General features: G+C 37.7%; 1 protein-coding gene across 4 annotated transcripts; it reads right to left on the bottom strand.

Annotated features, from left to right (window-relative positions):
- Positions 1 to 4282: 4282 nt before the first annotated feature.
- On the bottom strand, positions 4283 to 18813 carry LOC139123504 (acidic leucine-rich nuclear phosphoprotein 32 family member A-like). 4 transcript variants are annotated; one of them, XM_070689663.1, is made up of 7 exons: positions 18483 to 18813; positions 13338 to 13484; positions 10058 to 10177; positions 9014 to 9194; positions 7598 to 7842; positions 6528 to 6597; positions 4283 to 5494 (listed from the first exon to the last, which is right to left on the bottom strand). In XM_070689663.1, the coding sequence occupies exons 2-7, from the start codon at positions 13395 to 13397 to the stop codon at positions 5406 to 5408; spliced, it is 765 nt and encodes a 254-aa protein (XP_070545764.1). In that variant the 5' UTR covers positions 13398 to 13484; positions 18483 to 18813; the 3' UTR covers positions 4283 to 5405. The 4 variants fall into 4 exon arrangements, with proteins under 4 accessions (XP_070545764.1, XP_070545765.1, XP_070545762.1 ...); XM_070689664.1 differs by having other exon boundaries at positions 7631 to 7842; XM_070689661.1 differs by lacking the exon at positions 18483 to 18813 and adding an exon at positions 17642 to 17861.
- Positions 18814 to 20731: the final 1918 nt, after the last annotated feature.

The raw sequence follows: 20731 nt of genomic DNA, 5'->3' as shown, positions 1-20731 counted from the left end.
GCGAAATTGTAATTACGTAAGTATTCATAACACTGATCCAATAAAACATGTCCAAATCTAACACAATTAGAACCAGAACATTTGTTTTGAGAGAGTTCAGTTTATAGAGGAATATTCAACATTTTGTCTATTTTTATTTTGCATGAGACGGAGATATACTGTTCAGTATAGACAGAACAAGGTAGTGTAGACAGACTTCTGATTGCGAAGGTTTTACCATAGATCATTCCTTTCAGTTCGTTAAGCTAAACTATCAATTTCCTGAAACTTTAATTCACATCTGTCAAAATACATCGAGTTGATTTTAGTTTAACCCTTTCACCACCATGGTCTGGCCCAAACCCATTGTTATCAATGGTGAGAGTGGACCTGTTTACAGGGAACTGGGGGTGAACAGGTTAAGGTAGGTAGTGCCTCAAAAATGAAAGACTTGAACTTTCGCTCCCGAACTTTCAACCATTCTTTCCCCAAATCAGGCATAAAAATCAGGGGTCACCGCGCAAATTTTGGTACTAGAGAAAGAAATTACCTGACATTAGCGATATTTGAAATTCAAAATGGCTACCATCCCTGTGTTATCTCTATGGGAAAATAAAATTCCAGATTTTCAGAGAATGCAGCTAGTGAAAACTATACAAACTTCATGAGCTTCAAAATGAGCCCCCAACAAGTGGTAGACCAGAACAAAATGTCTGAATATCAATCCCCAAGGTGCATATAATACCTTACACCTGTAACAGATGATTTTTTGTGCAAATACTACCGTAGAATGACCCTTCTGTAGAGTAGGTGAAACCTTGATCATTTCAAAATGTAGTGATATTAGGGGTCACAGGGTCATGAAATGATGGGCATTCTGCAAAGTATGTAGAATGAATCTTATTGAGCCTGTCACCCCCTGTTGTTGCAATGGAATGCTCCAAGGATCGGGGATCACCTGTTCATTCTAAAATATTCAGATATTTAGGTAAGGCTATTAAAAACCACCGGTTAAAACTGACCCCTCACTTGATTTCTTGCAAATGGAATGACCTAGAGATTATACAGTGTTTTGGTTTTTCCAAAGTTTTGAACCATTACACTTGTCACAAATTAGGGAATAGTATATATACGGTGTTTCCACTTGTTTTCCCAGTAGAGTAGACATTATCTCGGCCTGTTCTATACCTTCAAGTACATTGTTTTGTATAAAATCAGAGCTCATCAGACATAATGACACATGGTGTTAATATGTTGTCATAGTGATGGCTGAGGTCAAAGGTTATCCCAGTCAATGTCCTCCTCTTCCACAATTCTGTTCACTCACTTATTGTTATCTCTGCTCATCGTGTTCTGAATTTAAGAAAAACACAAACATGAAGAAATTCAAATTGCTTTTCCCAGTCTTACAATTTTGAAGGCTGTGAGCACAGAGTGCCATCCTGTTATGAGAAAAACAAGGTTGAGGGGAGCTGTTTGGGGAGGGGGTGTCAAGGGTTGAGGGAAGAAATTTATAAGATATTTTCAAATCTCAAAAATATTCCTGATCATGCCTCGTTTGCCAACTTCAACAAAATTTAAAGTCAATGTAACAGATTCCTGCGTTCTCTTTTAGCTACCTTAAGTGTCTGCCATTGTGTAGTCTAGGACCTGTCCTTGGTGGCCCTATACACTGCGTTTCCATTACATGTAAAGCCTTTGGTGGAAACGTAACAGATGTGACAACCCAGGACAGGTCCTGGGCTAAGTCCTGCGTACAATTTAAACCAATCAATACGAAACTATAATTTTTTCTGAATGAAATTTTGCGTTCCCATACATTCATTATCCCCCTGAACTGCTTTGGTTAATGTAACCATCTTTTTCACAGTATCCCATTATGGCATGTCAACTCAATGCAGCTACACACTCTATACTATACTCCATGGATTGAATGAGGAAAAAAATCACCACACTGAGAGAGGTTATTGGCTCTTTAATCATCAGCATTATGATTGTTGAAATCGGACTACATTATTCACACTTTCTGAGACCAGTGCAGCAGGATTTTTTTCAGCTGAGTAAAGAACGTCTAAAGAAAACTCAAATATTAGGATTCAAAACGGGTAGAGAACCAATGGCATAATGATTTCAGTAAAGGATATGTCCGAAAACAAGAAGTTTTCAAATAATAGCCCGTATGTATTGACACAGCAAATGTACCACTCTTGCACATTCAGATACCATCTTTGGAACCTGTCACTAGAGGGCGCACTAACGCACTGCAGGCCATTCTGAAAGAAACTTGTGCAGTCACAACACCAGGTCACTACTAATAGTTGCTCAGTTTAATTTTTTTCAATAACACCTTGCAGTCCATTGAGATGTACATTTGTGTATGATGGGTCTTTGATATTGCCAAAAGCAATAAAACAATGCTTTTAAATTTTTTTTTTCTCTGATCACATTGGTATAACTCCGACTTCTTCAAGATTTATATTTTTTCCACTGGCTTCATAATAATTTTCGTTCCTCTATTCGCTTTCATTAGTATGAAGTAGACTTAGTTACAGTCTGTGAATAGAACCATTTTTAATGAAATGTAGTAGGGTTATTGGGATGTAGTGCAGTTACCCCTGAAACTCAGTGTCATGTCAATCCAAAACATGGGCAGATGCCACGAATTTGTACATTTCGGTGAAGACAGCAAATCATTGTATTGCAGTCATCAAGGTCAAAGCCTTTAAAGCGTGAAAAGTAACACGTATGTGGCATAATTTCCTGAAAATCACTTTATTTTACAAAATCACGGACTTGAACCAAGTCTAGGTACAGAAAGGCACCTCGCCCAGTCTAATGATTTCGCTTATAATGTTATTATTTCGATTATACTATGAATCACTTAGAATAAGGGTTGGCCATCTGTACAGGAAGACACCAATGAAGGCATGGATCAGAGGTCTTGAAGTCTGGCAACGACCAGAGCAAATCTTACCAAGGGTAGTCAAATGACTGAACACTATCACAAGTACAGCCACAAATTCATTGCATAGCTAGTCTCCTTGTACTAATAGTGTAAGAGCATACTCCCAGCCATTGTGGGGCTCTTCTGAAATATTACACCACTAGCATAGCAGACTGATCATGATAGACAATTTCTGCCTAACTTCAAAGTATGTTTAAAGGAACCCAAGGCTATGTCCACAATCTACAGCTCATTAAGAATTATTTCACCTCTCAATCTAAATTTTCTTGAGTCCAAATGGACCTTTTGTAGTAGTTTCAAGGACTTTGTAAGGTTCAAAAATACATCTTTCCCTAGGAATCAATTTCCAATAAATATCTTTTATATGCAAATTTACACACGATTTCTGTGAATCGTGTGAATCCTTTAGATTTTCTGCAACTCAATTTTACTTTTATGGGCTTTATAAGAGGCATGAAATTCAACATAGCCCATGCATTTTCAGTCACTTTATCCCTTTCACCACCATGGTTTGTCCCAAATCCATTGTTTTCTATGGTAAAGTTGGACCTGTACACAGGGAACTGGGGGTGAAAGGGTTAAATCCAAAGGACTTTCAAGGGCTTGTTCAGCAACTTTCAAGGAACACACTCATTCCTAGTCTTGGTGACCAAGAATCTCTGCTTGGGGCACTGACGCATCAGGTGGAAGTGACAGCGCCTAAAGCTGAAGCTGGATCACCGGGACTACCCTATTCCCCACAAACAGATGTATAATCATAACAAATGGGCTTTGTGCCCAACCACAGTGATGAATAGGCTTGTTTGCACATCGTTTCCTCCTGAGCAGAATATTGCACTGACAGCACAACACTGTTCCTTCAAAAATCTGAAGTTTCTTGTGCGCAGTGTCCACTTGACACTGGGCTCACAAACTGCTTTAATTGGCATTGGAGAGTCTACGAAATATCAAGAAATATTTTCTCACAGAGGGACAATATTGGCAACTTTTGATAATTAATACTTCTCTTTTAACCCAAGAGCACAAGTATTTGCATCGAAAACGGAAAATACTCTGTAGAATATTAATCATCAAGAAAAAAATTTTCTGAAAAGGCTGAAATTCAGTTTTCAAGGATGACACTTGACACATTACACACTGGTTTAACACACTAGGCACTTTGACATAGGTTCTTGAGTAGGCGAACTGCATTTTACAAGTAAATCCACTAAAAATTATATAACAAGTTGCTATATATGGAGTGTGTCAGCATACTGGTGCCAACTTCTGGGTTTGCACATTTTAACAACAAACAGCCTTGAAAACAACAGCCACGAAAACAAGAAAACAAGACCACCATTGTTTCTAGAAATGTGGTTTATTGTCGACTAAAGGGTGTCATTGAACTCTGAAACATCCAAAAATTTTGCTTGAAAATTGGACATAATTCTCTGGGTCCAACATGAACATACAATGCTCAGTATCTCAATAAAGAGCCTGATGAAATTACAAACATACAACGCTTGGTATATCTGCAAATTACAAATGCAGGTAGAGGATTAAAATGCCATATATAGGCATCAAAACACCATATTTGGCTGATGTTTGTGAAAAAACATTACCAGCTAAATATGGTCTTTGGATGTCCCTATATGGGATACTACAACTCCGCAAATTAGCATAATTTTGAAACATGTTGCAATATTTCATCCATACAAATTAACATATTCTATCCACAAACAATGTATGTATTATCAATATATGATTCACAGCAATTCATTTTCCTATTTTATTCAGATGTCAAAATTTGGGCTGCACAACATGGCTACTTTGCATAACTTTGAAACTTTTTATGGATTGCAATCATAAAATTAACATATCATTATATTATATTCTGCAAACATCACGTGCAGGCTTGTCAAGTACATCAAAACAAGCTAGATGAGCAATTCAAATTTTTGAAATATGTCACATTTTCATAAACTTTTGAAAAATTCAGAGCAATTTTACTGGCTGCACTCAAAAATACAGATATTCCCAGGAAAAAAGTGAGAAAAGAGACAATGCTTGAACAAACAGCTACCTTCATTTTTTTGTTTTCTTGAAAAAATTCAAGTCTCTTTTTATCACCTGTACATCAAAAAATTCACAGTTTTTTTAATTTTTCATCTTCTAAGTCCAACATATAAAAAAGTCTCTCCCATTTACATAGGTTTGCACCCATCTTCTGTAATATTTACTTGAAAAACAGTACAGGAACCTATCGCGTATCAACCCCGTCCCCTTCCCGTTGAAAATTGGATCTACGAAAATACGACGAGCACGATTTTTTTACATGATAGTCAACATGGGTCCCGAAAAACTAGCTAACTATGTATATTGGATAAAATTGTCCTCTATAGTACAAATAGGAATTTTTGTGACGTCTTCAAAACAAAAAACGAAAAACTCAAAATAACTAAATTGCTCTTTCTACAAATGCTCAATCGTCTTCTTCACTGCCCCCCTCGTCGTCTGGATCTCGTTTCCTCTTTTGGCCTCGTGTCGTTTCATCTTCTTCATCTTCTTCTTCTGCAAAAGATGACAAAATTAATATAAAGCATATTATTGCACATTTCCAAAGCACATCTTTGTCATTGCTAAGGTTCACACATCCAGCTTGCCACCCCTTTTCTCAACTACTTTTTGGGATTAATTACTTTTCAGTTTTAAAGGCAAGCAGGCCTACACCACAACTTGGAATAGGTGTGAACAGGTCGGTAGCCGCTATAACATTTCTGGCATTGTTTCATAAGATCCCCAGGGGTTTCCTCATTTATTACTTATTTCTGCTCCTTGTACCTCCCGTAACATCTTGTTTTGAGTTCCTTGGCCAATATTTACCTCATTGATGAAAAGTATTCCTACACCCAAATGTTTTCTATCGCACAAAGTTTAAATTCTCTTTATGGACAACCAAGGGCGCTGAGCAGCTAGCATTCTGCCCATGAAGAATGTACCTCAGAGACAAATATCCAGACACTGTTTTGCAAACTTCTTTCCTACTTATACCACTTGTGGGGCTCTTTATAAAGCTCTTTGAGCAAGAAACTTTTCAATCTTAGATTTTCGAAAATTAATAATTCTATTTTCCCCCCATAGACTTACAACAGGGATGGCTGCCATTGTGACTTTCAAATATCTGTCAATGTTGGGTAATTTGTTTCTCTAGTACCAAACTTTGCAAAGTGATCCCCAATTCTTATTTTTGATTTGGGACGAGAATCATCGAGTTTCATTGAGGAAAGTTTGAGCAAAAATTAAGTTTTCAACTTTCAAAGCGAGTGCATCAAAACAAATCTCAATCAATCCATGTATAATCTATTGTAAATTTAATTTTTTTTAACCTTTTCGTGTTATCTGTTGCAAGATAAGCTATGTACACTACTACATGGGTTACAATTACTGAACCACAGGGACTGAAATGTTCATCTACGGGTGATATTCTTGCATTCTACCAAAGACAACAAAACCAAAGCAGAGTTTGAAACAAGACAGACTGTGGAAGACACTGTTGGTCGATTTAGTGGATCACATGATCATGCAACAACCAATCACAACTGACCTGATTCCTCCTCTGCATCTCCAGACACCTCACCATCTGGATTAAAATCTTCCTCTTCCTCCTCCTCATCCTGGAAAAAGGGAAAACCGATTTTAAAATCATGACCCAACAAATCATGCACTTGTTGATGTGTCAATCAACACCACACAATATGTACACAGTTTAGTAAAAGTGGCCAAACACTTTTTAGGTTCCACTGTGTTCAAGCAAAGCAGCTTGGTGTGGTCCTTATACTGCATAAGTGAGTGTGAAGCTAATGTGCAGCATCTCGGAAGCTTCCAGCCAATTGGTTGTTGAATTATTTCAAATAGCCATATTTGCTATTCATTAGTCTATGAACCCTTCATTGCTGTATGCAATGACAATCTACCAATCACATAAAGGCTTCTGAATTTTGAAAGTCAATCAATCAGCCATAATCACTTCCTTTGAATCTACAAGCATAATAATTCCTGTGATTTTTTTCATCTATCGCCCTGTTTGCTATGAAATACCATTGGCAAGTCAGCGAATACTTCCGCATGTGGCACGCATGCCGCAAATCTTGGCAAGTATGAGTTTTAAAAAAATTTAAAGTGGAATTTTGGGAGTTCTTAGGTGTTCTACAGTGAGTTTGAATCTTGTGGGATTATTGTATTAAATGAAAACCCTGCGAGCTAGAACAAAGAAATTGAACAGTGTCGTCAAAGAGATGTAACTTCGTCAAAGAGAGGTAACTTCTTCATCTGTAGTTGTAGTAATTGACATAATTTGAAACAAATTGACTGCAAGGAATTTGTCTATATGCAGACTTTCACACATCTTGACTTCTGGTTTATTTTCTTTTTAAATGTAAATTGAAGTAGACACATTTCTCAGTCATTGACACATGTTTCAGACAGACTAGAAATGCAACCTATCACAGCTACGTACAAATATACTGGAGACAGAACGGTCCTTTTCATTCAGAACAAGTATATCAAATGATTCAGATATCCAAATATGGTGTTATATCACATGACTTAAGTGCATGCCCATATATGGAAGTAACTCTTAACCAGCCAATGGCGACCGTTGTTACACTCACTAACCGGAAGATCTTTTGTCAGGTACTCCAATCCTACCTCTGACCCACTCTCATCGCTGTCTTCCTCGTCATCTTCATCTTCATCATCGTCACTGTCCTCCTCCCCACCCACTTCATTCACGTCAACCTCTTCATCTTCCTCCTCGCCGAAGTCCTCTGAATCGTCGTCAGAATCGCCCTCGACGACCGCATCACTTTCACCTGCATCCTCCTCGTCTTCATCTTCGTTTCCTGAACCGCTTTCTTCACCTTGGTTGGGAAGAAACAAATTTGATTAAATCTTTGATAAAACATTGTATTTGCTACTTGCAAACATGATAACGTCAGTATACAGAAATTAAGTGAAACTTAAGGTAGAACGCACCTCGGGGACAGACATTCGGACTCTCAAACTTTTACAGTTCTCTTCTGATATACCACATGTGGGGGTTCATTTTAAAGCTCTTGGTGAAAGAAAACTTTTCACTGGCTTAGTTTTTTGAAATTCGAAATTTTTATTTTTCGCCATAGAGTTAACACAGGGATGGCGGCCATTTTGAATTTCTAATATCGGTAAATCTTGGGTTATTTGTTTCTCTAGTACCAAAATTTGCACGGTGACCCCCTATTTTTATTCTTGATTTTGAAAGAGAATGATTGAAAGATTCCTTGAGGAAAGTTAGAGCGAAAGTTTAAGTCTTTCACTTTCGAGGTGCATATTACCTTAAACGACCTGCTAGGTTAGAAGCAGTTTCATACAAGATCACTGTACAGGAGTGTTTGAATGTAGAAATCTTTTCCGTTGTTTTTTTATTAATTTTGTTTCAAGTTGTTGTTGTAATGCTAAAAGCACATTGAAACACCCACTATTTAGCTTGTCGACACAGTGTCTATAATGTGTAAAATGCACTGTTATTGTTCACATTTGAATTCTAGTCTGAACATGAATTCAATTGTCAACAATAACAATGCAGTCTACACATGTACAGGCGAGTTGACGGCTGACTCGCAGCAGCGTGTTTGCAAGGTTACATCTGATTGGTCGATTGTCACTATTCACAGCAACTTAGGGAGTTTATTTGTATTGTTTTAATTATATTGGTAAGATTCAGCCAACCAATAGGATAACAGCTTCGAAATCGCTGCAAGTCGCTCCCGAGTTGACAAGCTGAATACTGTGTATCTAAACATGCTATGGGGGTGGAACACAAAACTTCTTGACATACAAAGCAAAAATAGTGGAGAAATCATTGAAAGTTACAAGTACTGACCCTTTAAAAAGTTTCCCCAGGAGTGCTAGAACCATACTATGCCCGAGACCCTCAGCCAAACATTTAAAATCAGATGCATAACAATGAACAGACAGCCCTGAACACAAAAAAAGACTGCTAATGTAACAGTTCCTTGACCTAATCAAGACGAGGCAAAAGACGTCACTGACCTTCATCGTCCTCGTCATCATCGCCACTCGCATCTGAATCGTCAGCTTCTCTGTCGTTTCTGTCGTAGCCGTCCAAGTACTTCAAATTCGGAACCAGTGCAAAAACTTTTTCTCTGTATGTGTCGGCGTTGGTCACTTCACAATTAAATAAATCCAAACTCTTTAAATTTGAGAATTTTTGCTGCAAAAGAAATAAATTTGGATTTTCATTATGATGTTGTAATGCACGACTGGTACCCCAAATACTGAAAGTGACAGAAAATTAACTCTTAAGACGCCATTGACATTTCATGCCATACAACCTCACATACCAAGAACTTTTTGAACCAATAAACTTGACATGTTACACTTCTTTTAGACAGGTACAGTGTGTTTCCTATGATTGGAAGCCCTGCAGTACCACTTTTAATTTCAAGGATCATGAATGAAGAAGCTTTTAGTATTTTCATGGTTAATTTGGAAATCCTGGGTGAAAACATGGGCAAACAATGGACATTTTTGGGTACAAAGTACGATGATTAAGACACTAGAACTTTTGAAAGATAATTTAGGGGCAGGAAGAAATTTTCCAGGTGTCATGTGTTGGTTAAGAAAACTTGTCGGAATCTCTCTGCAATATCTACTGCATGTAACATCTTTTGTATGTAATGAAATTGATCTTCAAGTAGAAGTTTTCTACAATTTTTTCAGGTTTTACGGAAAAATGTTGAAAATTTGAGGACTTTTCAGTTCAAAAGGTACAAATCCAGCCATAAACTTGTTTGAAAGAACCAGCTCTGAACTTATTATTCAGATATTTCAGCATATAGTGCCATACACCTAAAACTGCTTTATAGTCATTCACTTTACAGCCAAATGTGAACACACTTTTGAACAGTTTTCATCAGCTCATGACAACTCTGATGCTCGAGCCTTGTTGGAAGAAAGAGGTCTAGTATAAAACGAACTCTAAATATGCCATTGTCCATATTCTTGAAAGCCTTATCTCTATTTAACCAGCACACAAGTCATTTTCTGTTCCGACAAATAACTGTCACTACTTACCAACGGTTCAAGCGTGTCCAGGTCTTTTATTTTGTTGCCGCTCAAATTTAGATGTGTTAGTTTAGGACTACCTAAAAGTGGATTCAAACCGGTTGAAATTCTGTTGTCACTAAGTTCAAGCTGCAAAAGAAAATAGAAAGAGACTGTATTTACCCTTATCCTGCCAAGTTCATGTGTCACCGTCGGGTCTAGTTGGTTAAAACCACTGAGGCATAACAGGCCACAGTGTTTCATCCAGGATGGTATCGACAGGGGATCCCCCATGCTACCAGAAAATTTAGGGGTGATTTCACCAGTATTCTACTTGTATCTCTAAGGGGTGAATGGCACCATTTCATGGGGAGATGGTCCCCCCCCCCCTGACAAATTACTAGGGGGTGCCAACATGTCAACAGTGGGGGAATACCTAATCCCCCTTGTCTAGATGAAACACTTTGCCCACATGTTGCATTTCAACAAGGACTTGAATATTTGAAGTCCAGATACTGTAAATTACATTTTAACTGACCAAATCAGCTATAGCAGACCAAGTCGTGTAGGTGAAAAAATCCAGGGATTTTGCTCCATGCTGCTTTGTGCTAAATTGGCAGATGGGGAAGTGCAAAAGTATAGGTAGAATATAAATTGCTATGCTCAAAATATCTCCAAAACAATATCATATTAACAGTGACGCTCAACATGATTTAATCCTCTTTCTACCAGGTGCCATAGACAAACCACAGAAATAAGTATGACTTGGGAGAAAGAGGATTAATTTAGAGTACAATGGTATCTCAAAAAGATTATTGAACATTTTACTCTAGCCAGGCCTTTTACCCTTTCATCACCATGGTTTGGTCCAATCCTACTGTTTTCAATCATAAAGTTGGGCCTTAACAAAGGGCAATAGGGGTGGGAAGGAAACAGGCCAGGAGATCATCAGGTATGCACTATGCTTTTGAAATATGACAACTTTTAAGTGCAACCTGAAAGGTACAAACTGTACCGCCCTCATGAGTATGAAGATTTATTACTTTGTTTACAACCAATTAGCTGTTAGTGGGGGATTTTGAGGGTGTTCAAACTTAGACAATGATTGTCAGTTTTTTTTATCCTCTATACAGGGTAATGTCAGAAGACAAGTGCTACTTAACATTTTGTTGCAAATGTGCTAATTCCAACTTAACCACTTGTTATTGCGGTCAGTCTGTTGACACAAACACACACACAAATAATTGACCTAAGTACTACTGTACCCTAAGCATGCTTTTCGATGCAGTAAATATCAGGTGAAGTGAGAGATCAGGGGTCAAAGGGGAAAGTTGAAAGGTCATAAAGTAGGAATTTTCCTAAGGCAATTAGTGGACCATATTGGCAAAACGTTTGATGATTTGACGTTTTCTTTCATTATTGACGCTTGTCATGTTTGTTATCACATCACTGAACTTAATTTTCCCAATTTGATATTAGAACACGATTTCTTTGATTCCCCAACTTTGAGATCTAGGTTTTGATGGAAACAAGTCTCGCCTGGATTGACAATTAGCAAAAAAATACCATAGGTCAAATTGTGCATCAAAGTGAAACCAATTATTTCTTATTTTAACATGTTGACTTTTGTTTTACGAGTCATTTGGGACAGAAAAATTTACATCTCTAAAGATATGACCCATTCAAGGTCAAAACAAGTTAGAACAGTACACGAGTAATTTCAGCATCTCAAAATTACAAATCTATGCTTGAAGCGCTGATAGACATCAAACAAAGGACAGAAGATGTTCACCCCTATCACCTACTGAACAGGTCCACACTCACCACTGATAAAGATGGGTTTGGGCCAAACCATGGTGGTGAAAAGGTTGAACTAAATGGACCTTGTGGACGAGAGTTTGCTCTACATGTTCATCAAAAATTGAGCAAATGTTTAATGAAAATCAATCAGTCTGGTAAATGGAAAGTTGCCTGAGAGGAAAGGGAACAGAGAACCATTGTAATGTGATTCAAAAAATACATCTATATATACCCTTCTGTGTTTCCTCTGGCTTCTGAAATTTTTTAGTAAATTTACGAATTGGGTATTGAAACTTTTCGTAAATTTTGAAATTCATAAGTAAACTTAACCGTTCCAATACGGAATATCATTCAATCAAATTCAAATAAGTACAACATGTGCTTAGACAGAACTATTTTGAGGTTTGGGGGCCTTGAGCTCTCAATCAACCAGCTGCTTCCTTGCATTTGTATATTTACGAATCAACAATGGAAAAAATTAGTAAATCATCTAAAAATTAGTAATTTTACGAATTTGAGAGTGGCAGAGGAAATACAGCCCTTTACTGACATGGTTTGGGCCAACCTATCGTTATCAATCAGGAAGGTGTGGACCTGTTTACAGGAGGAAGCTGGGGTGAACACCTTACATTTAATTTTACATTCATTGCAACAGTATTTCTAGTAACTTTCATACGAAAATGATGCCTGTCAATATAAACATTCCAAGAAACAGTTGCCAGTTTTTTCTTATTGGATTGCTTTTGTGTTGTGTTTGCGTTTCACAGTTGGAAGACATAAATTTCCTGTTTCAGTAGAAGTGCAAATGTAAACAATACTACACTGCATCAACTACCGTTGACCCTTATCCTACAAAGTCACATATGTCACCGTCAGGTCAAGTTGGTTCAAACCGAGAGAGGCATGTATCTTGTCCCTCATGTTGCATGTTCACAGACTTGAACATTTGAAAGCCCAGAAAACAAAAGATACTGTAAACCTCTCTCGGTTTTAACCAACTTGATCAAACTATGACATGAAGCAAGTGAAATTAAGTACAGCTTTTAGTTTGATACTATACTGGTACCACCACTAACTATCAGTGGTTCAGGATGGTCCAACTTAAATTTGTAAATCTCAAATGTCCCATGGACCTGGTAATGTATTACCTTGAATGGAAATGATTATTGGACCAGTTTAATGTCATATTTTTTCTAATTGGGCAGATGGCAACAGACAGACTTGGCAGGAATAGGGTAAATAGCGTTGCATTCCAGATAGTTATTAGCAAAGTGTTGGCTAAAAGTGACAAATCAGAATAGAGTAAGAATTACTTTATTATTGACTTTTTCATCATGGAAAATATCACTATTTTTGCCCAAGATAAGTTTACAAAGTTTAAAATCCTCTTTCTCCCAAGTGGTATTTATTTCTAGTTTGTCTACGGAGCTTGGTAGAAAGAGGATTAAACCCTGTAAATGCACAACTGGACATAAAATGAATTCTGGATATTGCATAATAACTTCCTTACCTTCCTAAGATTTGGTAATTTTGGAAACCCTCTTAAGCTTGTAAGGCCAACATTAATCATACTAAGCGTTTCTAGGTTAATGAAATCATCTGTAAGACCCTCGATAATCCCTGTACTCCGACAATTGTCCAGATTCAGATCACGTATCTGAAAATTCAAAAAAAGATGCAAAGATTTAGTGAAGAGGAATGTATTTTAACCAGCTTGCATATTTCACCATCAAGGGTTTGTGTGTTTGTTGTCACTGGAAATTGAACTTGTGGGCTTTCTTGTAGTTTCAACGAAAATTATTTTGTTGAAAAGGTCCACCTTGTGAAAATAAAATGGTGAGAGGGAAGTAGTATTATTTTAATCCATTCGCAGATTTCTCGAAGAAGAATTTGTACATTCAGGCTCATAGGAAATTCAAGGACTAAGACTGTTTCTTGTAGGGTTTGTGAAATATTTGTGGGTAAAAAAATTTGCAAGAGCAGCTGGTTTCTGTGTAAAATTTTTTACAAAACAACAAAACAAATACTTGCGATATACTACTGCAAAGCACAGGCAGGACATTTTACAACAAATATCAGAGCTGAACTGAACAAAAACAAGTTCAAACTTGGTTTAAAATGCCACAAATTGTCCACATAATCATCAGTTTATGGAAATACAAACTCAAGAGTCATATCACAAGCTGTTCTTGAGTCTTTGGCAGAAAATTGTTGAATAAAGGTTAAAAATGTTCACGAGGATTGATATCAATCAGAGTCTGAGTGACGCATTCTTTTTCAGGGAAATAAGAAATGTTACAGACCAAAATGTATTGAAGTTCATGTATCTGTAAGCCTTTTCATAACAGCAAGTAACCAAGTAAGTAATTCAAAATTGCATTTTTGTTTATTCAAAATGACAAACCAAACAAGACATTGCAATGAACCCACACGAGGGAAAAAAACATTTATCTGACGGGTCAATATTTATTCGGCTGTGTTCTTTCAGAAAATCACTAGCATGTCCCCAAACCTGATCTTTTAATCCAAAAAGAACAATCTGAGTTCACTTATAAGTCTAGTTTATTGCCCTTACTGAAGTATTCTAATCAAGTATTGATACAGCCAAATTGTACAGCTGATTAATTCATTGACTTTTTAAATTCTCTGACCACAACAACAGTTGACAAACGACACTGCAAATCAATGAATAATGAAGACAAGTATTTCACTCAATTGATAAAACAAGCACACTAAAATCTTGTGAGAAAAATGATGAAAAGTGATAAAGTTAGGCACTATTGCAATTCAACTGCATTCACAAAATGGAGCTGTGCTTTTAGACAAGCATACACGCAAGCTGCCTAACTCCTCATTATTATTCATGAGATGTTAATCGGTACTATCGAGTTGCCTAACTCTACTATAGAGTGGGTGACTGCATAGTGTTCTCTTCTGTAACTGACCGCATGCATAATTGAAAGACTGTCCTTAAGCCTATTATTTTCAATCAATGTTTGGCTTCTTTTTTCAAATGAAATACTTAGTGAATTTTTTTCATTGTTGTTTTTGAGCTTGAACATCAACGAACAAAACAGTATGTTCTGATATCTCACACAGCTACTCTGAAGTAGTCATTTTGAAATATCATACAGTAATAATAACTTTGCTCCACAAAATATAAACAAACAAATATTATGTAAGATAAACAGAGACTATAGTCCACAGGACTGTCAAGTATAATTCACAAAAGAAACATCGATTTCAAAACTAAACCTATCACAGCGAATGTAGTCATATCAATTTCTAACACCCAAAGTTATCCCAACACTTTTTTTTTAATCACCATGACAACTGCTGTACACATTATGCACATTTCTTGTGGGCAAAAATTTTGTCAACTGTTGCACAACAGAATTTATTTGTGTCTGACTATGAGTAAACATATTCTCATACGCTTATCATACTTCAACATGAATACAGTGAGGTGTATTTCTTCACCATTCACCAGGTCTTAAATTGCCACAGAAAACCATGGGATTTGGCATACCATGAGGTGGGAGGGGTTGCCACCCTTTCCCCCAAGACTTTACTTGCTTGACCTCAGCAAAAGAACTTTGAATGGCAAATTTCCAAAACATATTTCCCTGTGAAGAACTTTTCAACTTTTGTTGTCACGTGTTGCTATACATTACAATGCTGCAGGTTTTATATTTAAAATGTGTCAAATCAAAGCCTAGATATGATTCGCTAAAACTGCAGAAAACAACAGGGATCTGGGCTTTACTTGAAAAAGTTCATTACAATGATACAAAATTCTATTACAAGAGCTCAATCAGGCAAGGAAGCCATACAAAAATCTCCACATATTACAATTCAATCAGTGCTCAAAATACTTCACAACATTTGTAAATTATCGTTACTGTGATAACTTTCATTTCTTCCATTAGTCGAGAAAAATTTCAAGGCAAATCAAAGTCATATCTCTGCAACAGCACACTTTGCTACGACGCTGCTGAATTCACTTTGCACTTTTGAAATTAATTTGTAGTAACAGCAGAGGAGAAATGCTGAAATCTCAAAACTAGGATGATGCCAGAAAAAGTCAAACTACCAGGCAAACACTTTTTGAAATACATAGTTTGGAAAACGTACAGTAAGCAGTTCAGGACTTCCCCAACCCTATATTTTTTTCCTGGGAAATGTTTGTAACAAAAAGTGGATGTACAAAAAGTCATAAATTTATAGTTATTTGAGCAATAAATGCGCGCTAGTGTTCAACATGATACATAATTCCAAAGCAATTTGTCTGGTGACAGACTGTTTCCCAGAAAGTCAGTGTACTTCAGGTAGTTGACTGCTCTTGCCAAGCAAGATTATCACAAATTGTCATCAAGACAATTTCCTTACAACAGCACACCTGCTGAGAGGTTTAAAATTTCTACGTTCAAAGAAAAATTACCCCCTAACCAGAGTATGTGAACAATGGTACATGTTAAAAGATATGCACTTCAAAATGTACAATTTTTGCACAACTTAAACATACATCTTCAGACGTACTTCCCTCTATGATCACAAAAGCTTGGAATGCCCACAGCGCCCTCACACGCTGATAATTTGTAACATGTTATTTGAAAAACACAAGAAAATTCGATCTTTCCGCGATCTGTGACCACAACGACGATCTCCGAAACCGTTTAAAACACCTGCGATACCAACTGGCTACTTTAGACACATACAGGAGCCCTTGGACCGCTGCGACAACTCGATTTTGAGTCCCGATCTTGTCAACGTGGGGCCACATTATGGTCGCGAATCCATTGTATGATAAGCCAGAATACAAGATGGCGGAAACCGCTCGAAAACTACATACGTCAAAACTCAACGGCGCACGGCAGTTTCCACGGTGAACACAATTTTCATCATCACTGAAAGAATTTTTCTTGCACGAGAACGCTGAGGATAACACTGCGACGCTGGTCGCTTCATGCCATCATCCATGTTAACGACAAAAATTGTTTTGTCGACAATTACTCTATGAAATGTCTGGGTACCTTTCCGAGCTCTGTTTGCCAACAAGAACAGTTTCCAGAAATGTTTCGCAAGGAGCGATTTGATCCATAAAAATGCCGGAAAAACATATTCAACCACTGATACGACCAGATTCAAATATTTCTATATTCATACCAACTGTCCTGGACGTGAGAAATTGCATAATTAGACCGCAGAAATAGAGCGCGCATTACAGTTATACCGTGTGCACTTCCATATTTTGAACGCGAACATGTGATCTACCGTCGGTCGATTAAACAAATTTCAAAATTGCTAACAACAACCAGGCGAATGAAAACCCGACCCTACGCAGGATAGATCGGCTACAAAATAAATATCTAATAAAACACTGCGAAGAGGTAACGATATATCGGCGGGAGATGCAATATTCATATGCAGCGGTAGAACGGTTAGGTTCCCGGCCAAGTTGAAGCCCCTCGCCAGGGCAAACGCTTTGTGAGTATTACTGATATGGCTACCACTCAATGGAGCACATACGTATACAAAACAGCACCGCCGAGGCCCCACATGCACGATCAAGAACGTCAAACGGCAACAGAATTAATATTTCGACGGTACTGAAGGGTACAAACACAAAGAAAAATGTGAAACAAGCTTGTGGAAATTTTGACGGGTACTTGTAACGTCCAACCCCCACAGCCGAAGTAATATGTAAAGCACATGGGCTTTACTGTACTACCCCGTCCCCGTCTTAAAATACGACAAAATTGTGTACGAATGGAAAATAAATAAATCAACGGCCATAATGCCACGATACTGCACCTGGTTAGGCGCCCTGCCACGTTTCTCCAGCTCAATACGTTTGTCCATTGCCTCAAAATCGTCTTTCTGAGAGGGAATGCGTGATGAAGCTGTTCCTTGCGAAATTCCTGGCTGAACCACAGTCGAGGGGAAAATAATACAAAGTTGGGCTGTCGACGCGCCAAGGCATTAGCCACTAGAGGGGTGCTACAATTGACCAATTACACACACCCCTGGAACTGATGCTGACTGAAATCCGATGTACCACGTGACCGCATGTAACAAACAGGTCATTTACTATTCCGCCAATCGTACAATAAGTCTAAATATTGAACGTGTCAATATCCCATTTACCACTCTATAACATAAAGCTGTCGACTTCAGACGGTGAAATACTTTTTCACACCTTAGGTTTGCCTTGGACTACGAATTTCCCGCAGTTTAAACTCTATAGTTCAACCAATATTCCGATAGCGTTGCTGACAGTGCAATCATTACTTTTAATTCAGTGTTTCCTATGCTACAGATCGATATAATTTATCTGTTCGAGTTTTCAAGAACTGCAAAAAAATACAATGACAGCCTGCACAGAGCAAGATCCCGCAAATGTTGCAAAGTGAAAATGTTGGAGACGGTGCTGAGAATCAAACCAAACCCTCCAACATCCGGGTAGCTCGTCTTACTCAAACAAGGCGGTTTGAAAATAACAACAAATTTGCATTTAGGCCACAATGAGATAAATATCACGTGATTTCCCGCCATTTTGGACTGACGAAACGAAAATAAATTCAAAGATAGTCGCCATTTCCGCGTGGAAAAAAAATCTACAAATTGAGAATGAAAAGAAAATAATCAGGTTTACCTCATATTGTGTCTCTGTATTTCACACGGTTTTCGCTTCGACAGAAGCTTCCATCGGGTCGCCGCGTATTCGGTTGTTTTACTTCGCTCTCACGACACGGAATTTCCGACCGAAAAATTTTCCCGCGCGTTGATTTTATTTCTAAATTTCTCATTTTTGCCACCAAAATAGTCTCCTCCAGAGGGATAAAGTCCAGCTTCGGTGCGACCGGCAAAAATTTGTCCAAACACTGGGTGTGTCACAAGTCGTCGCCGGCACCCCAACAAAGAACAACATGGACGACGCGATTTTAACACACTACATTTCTGCTCGAGTACATGTGCTATGTTTTCAATTGCGTATACCCCCTCTAGCGAGAATTGAAGAGTTAGGAAAGTGTTAAGATTCATATGCAAAGTACCGTCAAAATGCTGCCTTGCAAAAAAAGACTCCTCAAAAAGTTCGCTTTGAAATAAAAGCGATTTAAAAGGCATCATAATTATTTTTCGACTGATCTTTAATAATTTTGACTTGCTTTATTTTTTATCGACAATTAATATTGTGATTTTGTGCGCTTGAATTTGCAGCAGTGTAATTTTTTTATCGACTGCACAGCAAAAAAATGCAAACTCTAGCAAGACCGTCGTACATTAATTATTTTGATAAGAGGAAATGGCCGCGCGGGGGCGCAACGTAAGAAGTGCAAGGCAACCAAGATGAATTCATTACCTTAATCTGACACTCACGCCAAGTAACAGAAAAACTGCTTTTCGTTAAATAAAACACCAAAAGTACATCAATAAAAAAACACCAAGTACATCAATAAAAAAACTCCAAAAGTACATCAATATAGGGCGATATCTTTCGTGAACTTTGCATATGACATCACTATCATGATAAATCGTTGTTGTACAAGAAAAATTGAGTGACTTTCCTTTGTTTTTGTTCTAGTTATGAGGCTAACTTAGCTCTTTGTTTACATAAACAAATAAATCTCTATACGCATTCTAGGAAATCACTCATGTATATATATCCTGTTCACCCCAATGCCCAATGAACAGATCCACAATCACGATTGATGTGTTTGAGGCAAAACCATGTTGTTCCAAGGGTTATGGGTGTACGCTTGCTTATTAGGACGACTGAGTCGGTGCCACCACCCCCCCCCCCCCCACGGGAGGGTGTACTCCAATAAAAAGGTGTACGGCTATGTGCCGCCAGAATGGGTCACTTTTTCACGAAACAATCCCTAAACATGGGTCGATTTTTCATCCAAAAAAAAACTAGATGGGTGTATAACAAAGCAAATCTCCCGTTGTTCAGGAAAACCTTCACATGCAACAAAATAAAGGTGAAATTCCCAGAATTTGTCAAGCACAATCTCTAACAATGGGTCACATTTTTGGAATATACATGGGTAGATTTTTTCAGCTTGGTCGACAGGGACCCATATGAAAATATCAAGAGTAACCCCTCCTCCCCCCGAGTCGTTGGTCCATTAACACAACTTCACCTATCCAAAATTAACAGAGTATTGTGACAATTTCGCCTTGTCGTCAGGTCAGAAACACGAACAAAACTCCAGAGGTAGGCCTGCAGACAGGCCTCAAAGGTGTAAAAAAATCTATGTTATTATGCATAGTAAATGAATAATGAAATGAGAGAATCTGAGTGAAAAAATGTTGACTCAGCAGTTTTTCTTCTTGCTTTTTTTGAGAAAATAAGCGTACATCTTCATTGTGAAGTCGGCAACACAACTTTCTTCATCCAATCTATAAGTTGTGATCAGTTAGAAAAGAATGGGGTTTTTTTAAGTACTAGTCTGCTCTGCAGAGAATAGCAATGAGTCCGTTATCATGACAATTTTTTTATATTAAAATATAGTCATAGCAAGAACGCGCCTTGAGGACAGATATCCAAACTCTCAAACTTTTACAATTCTTTTCTGATCTACCACTTGTGTGGATTCATTTTAAAGCTCTTAAGCAAGAAAACGTTTTTACAATCTCAGTTTTTCCAAAATCGAAAATTTTATTTTTCCCCATAGAGTTAACACAGGAAAGGCATCCATTTTGATTCGAATGTCGGTCAGGTAATTATTATAATTGTCCCTACTTCCAAACTTTGCAAGGTAAGAGAATGGTCGAAGGTTTCATTGAGGAAAACATTGAGCAAAAGTTCCAGTCTTTCACTTTTGAGGCACACACTATAAGTAACATGAAAGACTGTCACAAATCAAAGTGTAGCTATTTTCTGGGTATGTGACATGC

Source organism: Ptychodera flava (assembly GCF_041260155.1).
Source record: "Ptychodera flava strain L36383 chromosome 23 unlocalized genomic scaffold, AS_Pfla_20210202 Scaffold_23__1_contigs__length_28996876_pilon, whole genome shotgun sequence".
Classification (NCBI taxonomy): Eukaryota; Metazoa; Hemichordata; class Enteropneusta; family Ptychoderidae; genus Ptychodera; species Ptychodera flava.
Note: the sequence above shows the minus strand (reverse complement) of the source record. Positions and strands in the feature narration are given on the sequence as shown.